The 14,649-nt window shown below is 46.9% G+C and overlaps 1 protein-coding gene across 1 annotated transcript in view; it reads left to right on the forward strand.

Moving 5' to 3' along the window:
• Positions 1-270: 270 nt before the first annotated feature.
• LOC146203285 (synaptogenesis protein syg-2-like) overlaps positions 271-14,649 on the forward strand; it is a 100,006-nt gene continuing 85,627 nt past the window's right edge. Inside the window, exons 1-2 of the mRNA XM_084602993.1 lie at positions 271-313; positions 6,651-6,992. Of these exons, the coding sequence (XP_084459119.1) occupies positions 271-313; positions 6,651-6,992 (385 nt within the window). The remainder of the gene's footprint in view (positions 314-6,650; positions 6,993-14,649) is intronic.

Here is a 14,649-nt window from a genome sequence, read left to right on the forward strand (position 1 = left end):
TTCAGGAGCGCATGCGGCTCACTTGAGGGCATTACTTATTCGCGCGGAACCAAGTCATGTGGAAAGGAGACCAGGAGACTTCCACCATCTTCTAAAGTTCCTCGGTACTAGGATCTGGACTCCCAGTTTTGAAAATAGCAGTTGACTATTGTGGATGGTTGTGGATATGGCGATGCAAATCTACCAGGTCATAGACATGTTCCTGTTGCGGATCTTGATCGACATCAAGAGCTGCTACGTGGACTGGTGTCCGGCAGAATAAACGCGAGGATGATACCATCAGTAGCTTGCAACAGGTTCACCCTCCACAAAGGTAAGAAAAGAAACAGAGAACAGAACCAACCAAGGTTACACGCAGTTACGAAAGGTTCTTTTCTTTTTGTTTTCAAATTTCTATTCCCCTCCCGATTCCATCGACCATTCATTCTAATTACAGCATACAGAATTTATTAACAGCAATATACACATTGCAACACAACTTCGCCTCTGTCAGGGTGCGGCCTCTCATCACGGCACCCGAAACCAGTCTCCCTTTTGCCGCGTCGCTCAGACTTCTCGGAGCTTTTCTTCCTCCTCTCCGGGTTCTCCTCTTCCGCCGTCTTTCCGGCGTCACCGTAGTCGCAGTTAGCCGCAAGCTCCCGTCAAGTTCCTAGAACTCCACTCCCTTACACGGCTAGGGGTGGTTGAGGGAGGATCGGGTGTCCTGGCCCACATTAGGGAGCCTACATATTGCGCCGTGGCGCCCGCCGACATCACTAGCCCTCCGAGCGGCGCCAGCCTACAGATCTCGTCCCAAATTCGGACCGTTCAAAGCGAGGAGTCAGCCACGGCCGCTCCGTATGCCCAAACGCACGCACATACACATACGCACAAATGCAAACGCAAACGAATACACACACACACGTCGCAGTCTTTGCAGCCGTTCGTTTTGCCCGCGATCAGGGCGCTACAACTGCGCACATAACGCACGCTATTTCACTTTAGTTTGTTCTCTTCGCTTCGTGGCTGGTTATTAAATATAAACCGATAGTCTTTCTCTTCGCTTCCTGCGTAGTCACAATGATAAATCTCTGCTATGTGTCTCGCTCCTACTGGAACATTTACCGCAACACCAACGCATACAATGCCGTATGAAAAATGACTGTTATTTCGGCAACGCATGACCAAGAAATCTTGCCTGAATTTTCGTACATGTAGGTAGATAGGTTAGCCTGTTTGACGACTGCGCTAGCGGTGGAGCCCCAGTAGTCAACACGGAAAGTATTTTCCTTAAAAAAATACAGACTTAATTGTTTGGAAAAATTAGCCCTTGTTGCTCAAACCACCATAATTAATGTACCGTACCTTCATAAAATTGAGTTCTTTGCGGCGGAACAGAAAGCTGACATTGTTTCGTTTCTATCGCCTTAATTACAGGGTAAAGTTTATTAGCGGCTTGGTATGGCACGAGAGCCAGAGCCACACGCAAATGCAAATTGTGGCACCTTGGAAAATTTTCGACCGCAGTGTGCAATACTGCAGTCACCTGTCTGTCTGTCTGTCTGTCTGTCTGTCTGTCTGTCTGTCTGTCTGTCTGTCTGTCTGTCTGTCTGTCTGTCTGTCTGTCTGTCTGTCTGTCTGTCTGTCTGTCTGTCTGTCTGTCTGTCTGTCTGTCTGTCTGTCTGTCTGTCTGTCTGTCTGTCTGTCTGTCTGTCTGTCTGTCTGTCTGTCTGTCTGTCTGTCTGTCTGTCTGTCTGTCTGTCTGTCTGTCTGTCTGTCTGTCTGTCTGTCTGTCTGTCTGTCTGTCTGTCTGTCTGTCTGTCTGTCTGTCTGTCTGTCTGTCTGTCTGTCTGTCTGTCTGTCTGTCTGTCTGTCTGTCTGTCTGTCTGTCTGTCTGTCTGTCTGTCTGTCTGTCTGTCTGTCTGTCTGTCTGTCTGTCTGTCTGTCTGTCTGTCTGTCTGTCTGTCTGTCTGTCTGTCTGTCTGTCTGTCTGTCTGTCTGTCTGTCTGTCTGTCTGTCTGTCTGTCTGTCTGTCTGTCTGTCTGTCTGTCTGTCTGTCTGTCTGTCTGTCTGTCTGTCTGTCTGTCTGTCTGTCTGTCTGTCTGTCTGTCTGTCTGTCTGTCTGTCTGTCTGTCTGTCTGTCTGTCTGTCTGTCTGTCTGTCTGTCTGTCTGTCTGTCTGTCTGTCTGTCTGTCTGTCTGTCTGTCTGTCTGTCTGTCTGTCTGTCTGTCTGTCTGTCTGTCTGTCTGTCTGTCTGTCTGTCTGTCTGTCTGTCTGTCTGTCTGTCTGTCTGTCTGTCTGTCTGTCTGTCTGTCTGTCTGTCTGTCTGTCTGTCTGTCTGTCTGTCTGTCTGTCTGTCTGTCTGTCTGTCTGTCTGTCTGTCTGTCTGTCTGTCTGTCTGTCTGTCTGTCTGTCTGTCTGTCTGTCTGTCTGTCTGTCTGTCTGTCTGTCTGTCTGTCTGTCTGTCTGTCTGTCTGTCTGTCTGTCTGTCTGTCTGTCTGTCTGTCTGTCTGTCTGTCTGTCTGTCTGTCTGTCTGTCTGTCTGTCTGTCTGTCTGTCTGTCTGTCTGTCTGTCTGTCTGTCTGTCTGTCTGTCTGTCTGTCTGTCTGTCTGTCTGTCTGTCTGTCTGTCTGTCTGTCTGTCTGTCTGTCTGTCTGTCTGTCTGTCTGTCTGTCTGTCTGTCTGTCTGTCTGTCTGTCTGTCTGTCTGTCTGTCTGTCTGTCTGTCTGTCTGTCTGTCTGTCTGTCTGTCTGTCTGTCTGTCTGTCTGTCTGTCTGTCTGTCTGTCTGTCTGTCTGTCTGTCTGTCTGTCTGTCTGTCTGTCTGTCTGTCTGTCTGTCTGTCTGTCTGTCTGTCTGTCTGTCTGTCTGTCTGTCTGTCTGTCTGTCTGTCTGTCTGTCTGTCTGTCTGTCTGTCTGTCTGTCTGTCTGTCTGTCTGTCTGTCTGTCTGTCTGTCTGTCTGTCTGTCTGTCTGTCTGTCTGTCTGTCTGTCTGTCTGTCTGTCTGTCTGTCTGTCTGTCTGTCTGTCTGTCTGTCTGTCTGTCTGTCTGTCTGTCTGTCTGTCTGTCTGTCTGTCTGTCTGTCTGTCTGTCTGTCTGTCTGTCTGTCTGTCTGTCTGTCTGTCTGTCTGTCTGTCTGTCTGTCTGTCTGTCTGTCTGTCTGTCTGTCTGTCTGTCTGTCTGTCTGTCTGTCTGTCTGTCTGTCTGTCTGTCTGTCTGTCTGTCTGTCTGTCTGTCTGTCTGTCTGTCTGTCTGTCTGTCTGTCTGTCTGTCTGTCTGTCTGTCTGTCTGTCTGTCTGTCTGTCTGTCTGTCTGTCTTTCTTTCTTTCTTTCTTTCTTTCTTTCTTTCTTTCTTTCTTTCTTTCTTTCTTTCTTTCTTTATTTCTTTTTTTTTTTGGGGGGGGGGAGACAGAGAAGGGGAGTGAGGTTGCGATTGCAGTAAAAGTGGATGCAAGGCGAAAACTTGTTACTCCATCTTCTTTCTCTTCTTACAGTCTTGCAGTTGCCCCAAGCTCCCGACCTTCCGCCCTCCTGTACATTCCAGTCTTATAGCTTCGTAAACCTGCTGCTTGGAATGTTTCTGCATACGGCGGAGAAACACTATATTTTGCAACCTGCGAATCTTTCGGAACTTCACACAACGTATGACACTAAGAAAAAATACCTACCAATGAAAGAATATCAGCAACTGAATTTATTTCAGCGAAACCCAAATTATGAACACTACATACATCATAATAACTGGGGGCGTATTTTCTCAAGGAAATGAACGAGTGATAACGGACTGCCGCTTCAGAAAAATGCGTTTGGAGCTCCCCAACTGCGTATATTTTCACTCCGAACGAGAACAAAGACGACGAAGTAAGTACTATGGTCGCTTTCGGACCCTTTATTGAGGTGTATACTGTTGCCTTGGAAAGAACATGCGCAGCAAAGGCGCACACGCATTCATATATGCCCCTTTAGCCATGAAAACTGTATTTTCTTGCTTGCTAGCCCACCCTTTCTCTCTTGACAAAGCTACCGATTTTAGCTGCGTTATTCAGCCCTCCGTGCTACATTCGTACTTTCGTAGAACCACCCTATGAATTGAAGTACGGCTTTTGCTTTATTTGCAAAGGTTATGTTCCATTGTGAAAGCACGTTTCGAGCACGATCGAGTACTAGTGTGATCTACAGTAGGGGCTCCTGTGTTCGCTTTTATCCTCTCTACTGTTCTGTATAGCCTTATAGCCTGTTTCTGCTCTTTCATATTTTCGCCTTTTTTATTTTCACTTGAGGCCTTAAACAGGACTTTTTTTTGTCTTTTAACTTGCATGGTCGCACGCATTATATGGAAGAGTTAAAAAATGAAGCAGTTGAGGTAGGCCAGAGGAACCACCTGTGTACAGCTGCCAGACGTCTGACCAACCGCAGGCAATTCATTTGTTTTGCAATTAACTAATCAGTAATTAAGATAATTTTTCTAATTTATTACCTATTGCCTTTAGACAATAAATTTGATTTGCAAAGTTGGAGAGCACCTCCTGAAATCCCCATTCCATTTATTTCCGATGAAGAAAGCCTCGCGTATATTGTTTTTCCTAGCTCTAATGAAAGCCCGCGAAATAAAAAAAAAAATATCACGTGACTGACGCATTCGTGCGCCTCGATTGTGGTGCTCTCAATCGTGGCCTGACTGAACGAAATTAGCTTCGGCCGTGACTCGACAGCCCAGTTCCAGCGGTGGACCGATATGTTGGCGATGGTTGCAGCCGGCGCCATGCCGGCGCGGTGAGCTCGTTGCGACTTGCATCGTAACGTTCGTCGACGGCGTGAAACGGACGAGGAACCACCGCAGACATATCGGCCTGCCGCTCAACGGGGTCGTGGAGCCAAGGCCAAGTACCTGTGCGAGTTGGCACTCTTGCCACGTCACGAGGCCTCGCGACGCCACAAAACCCGTCGGCCTACCAGTATCCGGCCATGTGCATGAGCTGCCACCTGCCAGAGGCACTCGCGTGATTTCTTATTCATATATATATATATATATATATATATATATATATATATATATATATATATATATATATATACACAAGTGAAAAATTGTTTCGTACTGTTTCCAAGTTTATTTGTAGTCGACGTTTCGGCAGGAGCCCTGCCTTTCTGAAAGGCAGGGCTCCTGCCGAAACGATAACTACAAATAAACTTGGAAACAAAGCAATTTTTCACTTGTATGTAACCTCTAGCAACCAAGTCCGTCTATTTACTTATGCTATATATATATATATATATATAGCCTCATTTTATGGACTATGGCTTAGCTATGTGCATTTCTAGGTTGGGGCAGCGTCGCTGGGGTCTCTTCTGGTGCGTACTCATTACGTTTCCCGCACCATATCCTCTCTAATGCTCCCGCATTAATAACGGCACTTGGGAACTATGAATCACCGGTATAGCAGCATAACTTGCGTCACAAACTGTCGGAACTGTTCCAAGCTTCACCCTCCGTGAACATTAGTCTTCTATAACTATTCGCGGATAATAAAGCTGTGTGCCCTGGTTGCCGTACACGTACAAGGACCCGGAGAAGGTTGGCAGGCTGGAACCATTAACGCTGTCCTGTCATCCCTTAAATGTAGAGCTTACGTTTCCACACACAAAATAAATGTTTATCTGATCGTCAGGATAATTGTCATTCTGCACTAATCCAGTAGGTTCAGAATTTGCTTCTTTTTTTAGCTGAATGAAAAGGGACATATGTAGAGCGCTCACTAAATCAAGGAGCCAGAGTGTTATTTTTTATTCCAGGCGCGATGCTCTTCCGCGAAAAATGCTCTATGAACATTCTTCGGGTTTATTCGAAGGATACAGCGTATAACTAACAGCTTCTGCCACTGTGACGCTGTGCAGTTGTGGCTAGGACGCTGTGCTACTCAGCACGAGGTTACTAATGAATCCTGGCCACGGATGGCCAGGATTCATCTCTTGAGGTGAATTTTAGTGACGGTTCTTAAGGTGAATATCAAAAACACCCTTGTCCTATGCGATGTATAGGCACGCTAAGGAACAGTCCTATATGATGGAAATCGATCCGCAGCTCTCTGCTTCTGCATCTCTTTTGCACGACTTTAAGCTTCCGAATGTCGAACTCCACATGCGAGCTACAACATCACCATCCGAAGGGATTTAATGTTTCCTTCGTCTAAGTTGAAAAATACTTCCTTTTAGCGGAACTCTTATCATTTAGACTGGAAGGTTCAAATATTTGAAAAACAGACGTTGTTCAGTGTTTGCTTCTGCGCCATGTAAGACTCGACTTACTCGCCATAAATTATTGTTCTTTGTAGTAATCTGAAACGCGACTGGACAGTCTACAAAACGCTTTCCGCAAAGAAAGCTCCCTTCTGACAGAACGGTGCAAGCTTTTCGTCGAAATGTTTTTAGCATACTGGGAGGCTGATTAACATGTGGGACCATTAACAAGAAAGACTGGCACTTTTCACGTGATGAAGCTGTAACATCACTAAAATGTCTTTTTAGCACCAGCAAGAGCAAGAAAGCGCGGTCAGCGCGAAACATTTTAATGATTGGCATTGGAAATTACTAAAGGGAGATAAAACTTGTCTGGGCTGTGCTTACCCGTACTGAAGTGCGAGTGCTGATGGCCTGTGGCGTGTTTCTGCTGCAGTGAGCGTGCTGCTGTCGGTGTCTGCGAGTGCCGAGCTTCCGTGTGACCTGGGACCCCGGTCCGAGCCCGCTGTGCGAGCCTGGTGGCACCGAGCCGGCAGCCCCCAGACGCCGCTGTACGCGCTGGACGCGCTGCCTGGCCACCGCGGCGCCGGAGGCCTGGTCCAGGCCCGCCACACGCTCGCCGACTCGCTTCGGGGCCGCGCGCATTTCTCAGCGGTGCGCAGGCCCGCGTTGCTGTCTATATCGAACCTGCGCTTCGAGGACCACGGCATCTACGTCTGCAACGTCGAGTTCAAGTACGGGGCACGCAGGAGCTACGAGGTGGAGCTCGAGATCATCGGTCAGTTTGCCCTTCTTGTCGTTCAGGGCTCTCTCTTCGTCACGAGGCGCCTGCTGCAGGAATACGACGAAGTAGAGCGTCTATCTGCATGACAATGTACTTCTGTTGGATGCACAATATGTTCGGTTTCCTTCCTTGTTACCGCGCTGATGCGCACTACAAAAACGCTGAAGCTACCGGACAGGCAGCTATTGTTTTACACGCTTGCTTTATTCCCAAACGCCGTTTTTAATGATCTTCATATGGCTCAGGGGCGCAGTTCCGCAGTTAAAATTGGGTGGAGAATATTTATAGCCCAACGCACTCTCGCGTCATCGTAGCACGCTCTTAAAATCGTTCACGGTACTCGTAAATTTGGCGCGCAGCTGGTATTTACAGCTGTAAGCGAGTTTTATGCGTGTAGCTTTTTTCTCTCTTGTTTCTTTTTCGAGAAAGCGGGTGGCGTATCGCAGGCACAAAGAAAAAAACAGGAATAAAAAGACGCAGCTCTCGCGTGAAGGCTCTGTTACTGCTCCATTAACTGCGCCTATTTACCTCCAGTTTCGACAAAGTACAGCAAGTTACAACAGCAGTAGCAGCCTTGAAAAGCAACGATTAAATCAGGCTGACTCTTAAGCGCAGCTATTCAGACTGTTTTGGAGTCGCTTTTTCATTTATGTTTCCTTGTGTTTCGTAACCTTTTCTGGTGCCGCCCTTATCCCATACCGTTCTCCCTGTTCGGTATCCCGCCAGAAACATAAAATATACTCAACGAATGCGGCCTTCCAGTAATAATATCCGAATCTCGGTATTTAGGGGTCATAATGCTTCACTGCGCTTTGGGGCCGCGACTGAGTGAAGCTTTGCAGATTGGAAAGAAAAGCGCCCTGGTCGTCAAAGATGATGCGAATTGCAACGCTGGTTGGGGCTTGACTCCGCCTCACTGGGATGCTGTCTATGATCGAGGTAACCAAGTGTAGCGAGCACTGAGATCCTCACCGTTTCTGAGATTTTGTGGCGGAGCGAACACGCAAAGCCGAACCGATTGACGTTTAACTGTCGCCTGAACCTGGATGTGTCACCGTCGTGCTTCGCTTGAGTCTTACGCCTGGCTGAACAAAACTGAATGGCTGTTCTTCGAAAGCGGTACATTGCTACACAGTTCCCCGGTACTGATGCATTTGTTAGCAGTGGGTTTCCTGGGCAATCAGGGGCCCTATTCCATAAGCTTCTGCATTTCATTTTCCATTTCATTTGGCGTCACGTCCGCATGACGGCAGCATCAGACGAAAGCAGCGAGTGGCCCGTCACACAAATCATAAGATAGCGGGTTCTGCCGTCGACGATAGCCGTCGGCCACTGTGACATTAAAAATAAATGCGAACAGCGCGACGCCCTCAAACTCCGTTGTTTGAATTATTTGTAGCATATCGCGCTTGTGCCTACTGAAGCGCGTCAAGAAATTTGAACAGCGGAGCATGAAGGCGACGTTTTATTTGCACCTCTTTATGTCATCCCTGTACGTCAGTTACACCTGTAGCCTCGAGGGTGCAGGGAAACAACCACAGTTGGATGAAACTTGCCGGCCATAGCAGCGCGCCAGGCACTGTACCAGCAACGATTCATCGGGTGTCGGAGACAAAAAAGGGGCAACACTTCGGAAAAGGCATCATTACCATTGCCATCTCGACGAACATACCCGTACAAAAAAAAGAGAAAAGAAAACTGTTCTAAAAAAAAAAATGCTATCCCAAATGCAGCTAACTTTAAGTTGACCCACATCGGTGGTGTTTCGATTCGTTTTCTTCGCGAAATATATTTCCGGCGGTAAACCGTTTCAGGTAGTAGCTGTCGCCTTTCCAGTCTGAAGCACGGCAAGAACGGGAAAAAGACATGAGCGTTTTGGATCTCCAGTAAGCCCCTCGAAACTGGTGCTCGCCCGCCTATTCTTCACTTCACAGCCTAGCGTGCGGCACGTCGTCTCTTAAAGTGCTAGGGTGCCTCGATACCTTCACCCGTCGAGGTACCCTATATAGTGCTACTCCCCTGGCAGCGCAAAAGCCACTGCGTGGTTATGCTTTATGGGAACTAATGGTTGTGGGGTGTGGGGAATGGAGGGTACCTATCCAAATTTAATCGCTTAAAGCCCTACCCTGAATGAGATTTGCTCAGTATAGTTTCTGTTCTCAAATTTCTCCTGTAGATTAATGATCGAATCACATTAAATATACTCGATAGTACCGAAAAGCGCGTGGAGCAACTGCCTGTGCTGCGTGCGTCGAATTTTTCTATGTGCTCCCGCTAACAGCCTTACGGCGCGGTTTCTGGTAAAGGAGAAACTAGTTTTCCTTACTCAGGAATCGTTCTTCCAATCCAGGTTCACTATTTATACGGCTTTCTCAATTACGGTGACAAAACCTCTAAGTAGTCTCCTCGTCGTCATTTCTGTCATGAGACGCTTATTTTGCTGCGACTTTTTGCGGCCGGTCCGGCTACTGACAATACCACCTACCGAAGTCAAATACATGGTTCTGGCATTCACAATCCCCTGTGTATTTAATACGGTGGTCTTTGCTTATAACTGAACGAAGGCTTTAAAGGGTTGATTTATTGAGGAAGGTTGAGGAAGTGAACTGGTGTCCGTCCGATTCGTAGAGCTGCTTCGTGCTCTTCTCTTGAAATTCTAAGGTAAGTTTTTCGGTGGCTCCAGAACGCTCTTACTCGATGGCCAGTTATCACGCTAGGTTTTTTTTGTACTATTTCGTCTGCTCGCGTAACGGTCTAATTTGGTCGGTAAGCACTTCGGACATTCGTTCCCGGTTGATATTACGAAGCTCTGGTGTTTTGTAAGTTACCAAGTTGCAATCAAATTTGAATCATGACGCACATTAGCGTTGCAGACTTCGTTAACTGCTGCACAGGCGCATGTTTCAGCTCTGCAATTTGTCTTCCTCTTCATTGAGAACTGCCGCCTCGAAACATTCTTTGCGATTAGATGCGATAACGAATTCGCGCAGGCCACTTTATGCTGCCCACGCTTAAGCTTGTAAGTGTGTGAGCTTTCCCAATTACCAAAGCTCGACAGCTGCCAGTTTTCAGAGGATTATGCGTATAATTTAGGCGCAACGTTTTATTTAATAATGGGGTAGGTAGCAATAACCCTGTCTATCTTGCGGGTCTCTTTTGTACCCAGCCCCCGTAAAACTCGAATTTGCTGTCCGAATTACTTGTGCCTAACATTAGTGCGTTTACCTAGGCTAATTACATCGGGCTCGGTTGATAATTCGAAACTTCTGAATTGAGAATCAAATGTATTTCCCTAAATAGCGGAATTTTCGAATATGCTTCAAGTGTTCTGACAGTTCCCGAATAGCTCTCATGAAGTTAGAATAACGCTCGATGTAGTCACCCTATACGCCTATTTGAGGAACATTACTCACATTCACGCAGCGCAGCGGGCTGCCGCGATCAGTCTGCGCGGAAAGGAGCGTTGAGCGCCCCCTATGCGGTCCTCTTGTGCAAAGACATTCGTAATGTGTCGTCCTTGCGAAAAACCACTTTCCGATCCTACAGTGCCTGCGCCACTTTGGTTAATTTTTCAGCCGTGTCCGATACAATGGCGCTTCGAAGAGATCGATCACCTGCTTGCCTGTTCACCTTAAGAGTTCATGACCCCGTACATGGCGTCCAATATTGGGCATTATGGCAAGGCTCAGGAGAGTTTAGCAAACCATGCCCTTATCGTTCATGGCAAAAATTACTTTCGAAAAGGAATTAAATTACATTACTAATTACTTTGCTAAAATCGCAGAAAAGTATTTAAATGACATTACTCATTACATGCTCCAAAAACAATGAAATTACAGTACAAGTGCTTCTTCTGAGTAATTCAATTACTTTTAAATTACTTTCTAGTTTTCATCTATGCAAAAACTGAATAAAGCTAGTAAACTAAAACTAGCTTGTTCTCCAGACGCGAAGTACACACATTCTTTCATCTTCCCGCGAAATTCTGTCTCAGAAAACTATTCCTTCCCTATTTCCTACAGCGCTTGCCATTACAAAAATAAGACGACGGCAAAAAAGAAAAAGAAGAAAAGCAATAACAACAAAAGCAGAAGCATGGTCGAACGGTCGTGAAATGAACGGCGAACCCAGCGTCTTGCTGGCCCGTAGCTGTCTTCGCCATTTGAAGGGCCCGAAGAAGCTAGGTTATTTATTGCTTCCGCAGTCCCAAGAGTCGACGTCGGTACCTTGCACTCAGAAATGTTCATGCCATGATGGCTCACGTCATGGACCCTTTCGCCTGTCTCCTACCCAAAACCCTCCCTCGCCCCAGAATAACGAGCGTAACCAGGCACCACTGTGCCTTAGCCGACGCAACAGGGAGTGTCACTACGCCACGCTACCGGCCAGTTTTCAACTCCGGCCTTCTTGCACCATCTGGCCCTTCGGTATTCCCTTGGCGCCTTGTATCCTGCTGCTTGGAGAATGGTTGCTAAGGGACAACCACACTAAGTGACCCTGCTGCACAGGTCTCAGACGCACTGTTCCGCTCGATTTTGTCTCCTTTTGCCGATCCGTTACGCTGGCTTCGGTTTGCAACATGTCATTCCTGCTTTCGTTGCCTATCGAAGGAGCAGTGGCGCACATTAGTCAAAGTAATTTCGAAAGGAATTAATTACTTTTGCTTCGAAATCACTGTCAAAAAGTAATTCATTACATTACTAAATTACCGAGAAAAGTAATTAAATTACAGTAATTCAATTACTGCCATGTCTGGCCCTGATGCTCGATCTGGCAATCCATGCCCCATACGTATAGCTCTGTAACCTTTTATGTACGGAGATGTGGCGGTTTTTTATTCGCGGCCATTATACCAGTGCAATATATAATTTCCTCATGCGTGTGCCATAATGGTCATAGAACTAGTACGCCGTCTTCCTGCGGCGTACCCCTAGTAGAGATCAATAATGCATGTTTTGGCAGGTGTAGTTAGGATTATTAAATTTAAGTGCCATACCGCAGCACCCCGTGAAACGCTTATCGATGTCGTGCGATCACTATATACATTTGTACGAATAAGCGCACAAACGCCGAATATGCGTTAACATATTCGATTCGTATTCGATTCACTTCTGTAATAATTCAATTCATATCCATTGTGAAAGCAGCAATATTCGTAATAGATTCGGCTTCGGAAAAAGCCCATTCGCACTCCCCAGTAGTTTCCACTGAATTCGTTGGCGCTCCAATTTTGGTTTCTTTTGTGCGTGTGCGTGTATGTGTGTGTGTGTGTGTGTGTGTGTGTGTGTGTGTGTGTGTGTGTGTGTGTGTGTGTGTGTGTGTGTGTGTGTGCGTGTGCGTGTGCGTGTGCGTGTGCGTGTGCGTGTGCGTGTGCGTGTGCGTGTGCGTGTGTGTGTGTGTGTGTGTGTGTGTGTGTGTGTGTGTGTGTGTGTGTGTGTGTGTGTGTGTGTGTGTGTGTGTGTGTGTGTGTGTGTGTGTGTGTGTGTGTGTGTGTGTGTGTGTGTGTGTGTGTGTGTGTGTGTGTGTGTGTGTGTGTGTGTGTGTGTGTGTGTGTGTGTGTGTGTGTGTGTGTGTGTGTGTGTGTGTGTGTGTGTGTGTGTGTGTGTGTGTGTGTGTGTGTGTGTGTTCAGAGAATACAGCAAAGAAAAAAAAAACATGACGGCTAACCACTCTCTGTCGCTAACAGGGCGAAAAATAAAGTACCGAGTGAGAGAGACAGCGCGAAAATCTTCACGTCCGCGCTTCAATCCGTGTGTAAGTAATCACAACCGCGTGATGACAGGCAGGGCCGCCCTAAACGTAGCTTTCGGCTAATAATAAAAGTTCTCTAGCTAAAACGAAGTGAACAGCAGGCAGTTGTGAGGCAGTGTTGTCCCTTCACGCGCGCCGAACATCGCTCTGTCGTGAGTAGGCGAGAGAATGCGGGGCGCGGTGTACAAGCCCATCGATCGCGTGGCTGATGCTTCCGCACAGTACGCCTACCGTTTTACTGCCGGCCTTGCTTCCGCGCCTTGATGTCGCCACGAGGCGCTGGAGCGTAGTTCGCGTATGGCGAAAGTGTTGTCCTCACTGAAAGGGTTATTAATGGCGCTTGCGCCTGTCGCGCAGCCTACGAATTGCTGCGACTGATAAAACCCTACGAGATGCGCGTGCACAGCGACGTTATCACGCGCCACGGGCAGTTCGTTCCTCTACGCTCTGCTGACGGGGGCTCTCCGATGATTGTAACGAGCGCTCTCAAAGGCAAAACAACCGTGCGTAGAAACAGCCTACTTGTTTACAATGAGAGTATTTCACTCTCTCTTGAGATGAGAAGAGGAAGGACTCATGCACGAGCAGATCAGAAGCGCAGTGAACGTGATCAGATTTGGACTGAAAATGCGGTCAGTCATATTTCTGCACGTGCGCAAGAAAATAGTTAACCGTGGGCCAACATATCTGTTGGGTGAGTTCTGGTGGTGAATTAAAGCACAGGGACGAAAATCAAGAACGACTGAAGCGGTTCTTCAGTTCACCGAGATTTTCCTGTCTCACGTTAATCGCGTACTGGTGTTTAAACAAGGATTTACAAATTTCTCTCAAGAAACAATATTACAAATAAACATGCGTCCAAGAAAGCAATGCTAGCAATGTGCAAGTCGCCAAATGTTTCGACTTGTATATTACAAGTTGAAAGATAGGATCGGCGTTGCACGCATCTTCAAGAAGAATGACCAATGAATGCTGATTTACTTCAAATTTGTCGATTCAACGCAACAAGAGCTGCAGTTTTATAATAGAGGCTAGCTTCTGGTAATACCTAATCTAATAAGATACATGGGTATATGAGGCGCGAAATTTGCAGCGAAAAGCGTTTGCGTCCTGCGTTGCAATACAAATTAAACCTCCTTCGCGTTTTTGTTTTTATTTACTGTACTGAGCCCCACGATAATGTAAGCGCTTTCGAAACGCATTACTGAACGCATGCGTTAGTTGCGGGTTTTTGAATGAACAGGTATGACTTGCAACACAACTGCCTTCAATACAGCGAGCGCCGTATTGGCCCTGACGGTAGAGGCAGCGAGAAAATGAAACGGCTTCCGCATTAAGCCAACGCTAGCCCCACATACGTGGATAAAAAGCACACGTTTTCGTTTTTGATTATAAATAGTTTTCCTCTCGATGGACAGTGTAACTGAGATGTTTTCAACTCGAGAGCTGAATTGACGACAAAATTGAAATTCGTTATTTTCTGCAAACTGATTACTTACTCCTTTTATATCGACGCTATACGTGTGCAAGCTGACAGGTTACATGGCAACTTTATGTGCTCTGATTTCTTCATTATTTTGCATTACGTTGATTAGCCACTGACGCTGCTGAAAGCGTTTCTCCAATCTTGCTCCCCACGCAAAATAACGCTTTTAAATTCTGCTGCTTTTTATTCAGAAAGTTTTGGCTTCAACCACCAGTAAGCGCAAATAAAAATGCGATGCCACAGAAAAATGAGCCCAAATGTACCATAAGCCGAAACTTTGTGCTTTCCTCTGTCAGGCTCAGCAGTCCACTGGTAGGAAAATGCACTGCTCCGATTCCCTTCGACGAGTGCGTGTGGTCGTTCCAGTGTTTTGCACTTGTGGCTCTGACTCTTCTGTTTCGTTCCCACTTGGCC

This window comes from Amblyomma maculatum, chromosome 1, assembly GCF_055883805.1.
Source record: "Amblyomma maculatum isolate TAMU_Amacu chromosome 1, ASM5588380v1, whole genome shotgun sequence".
NCBI classification, from domain to species: Eukaryota; Metazoa; Arthropoda; class Arachnida; order Ixodida; family Ixodidae; genus Amblyomma; species Amblyomma maculatum.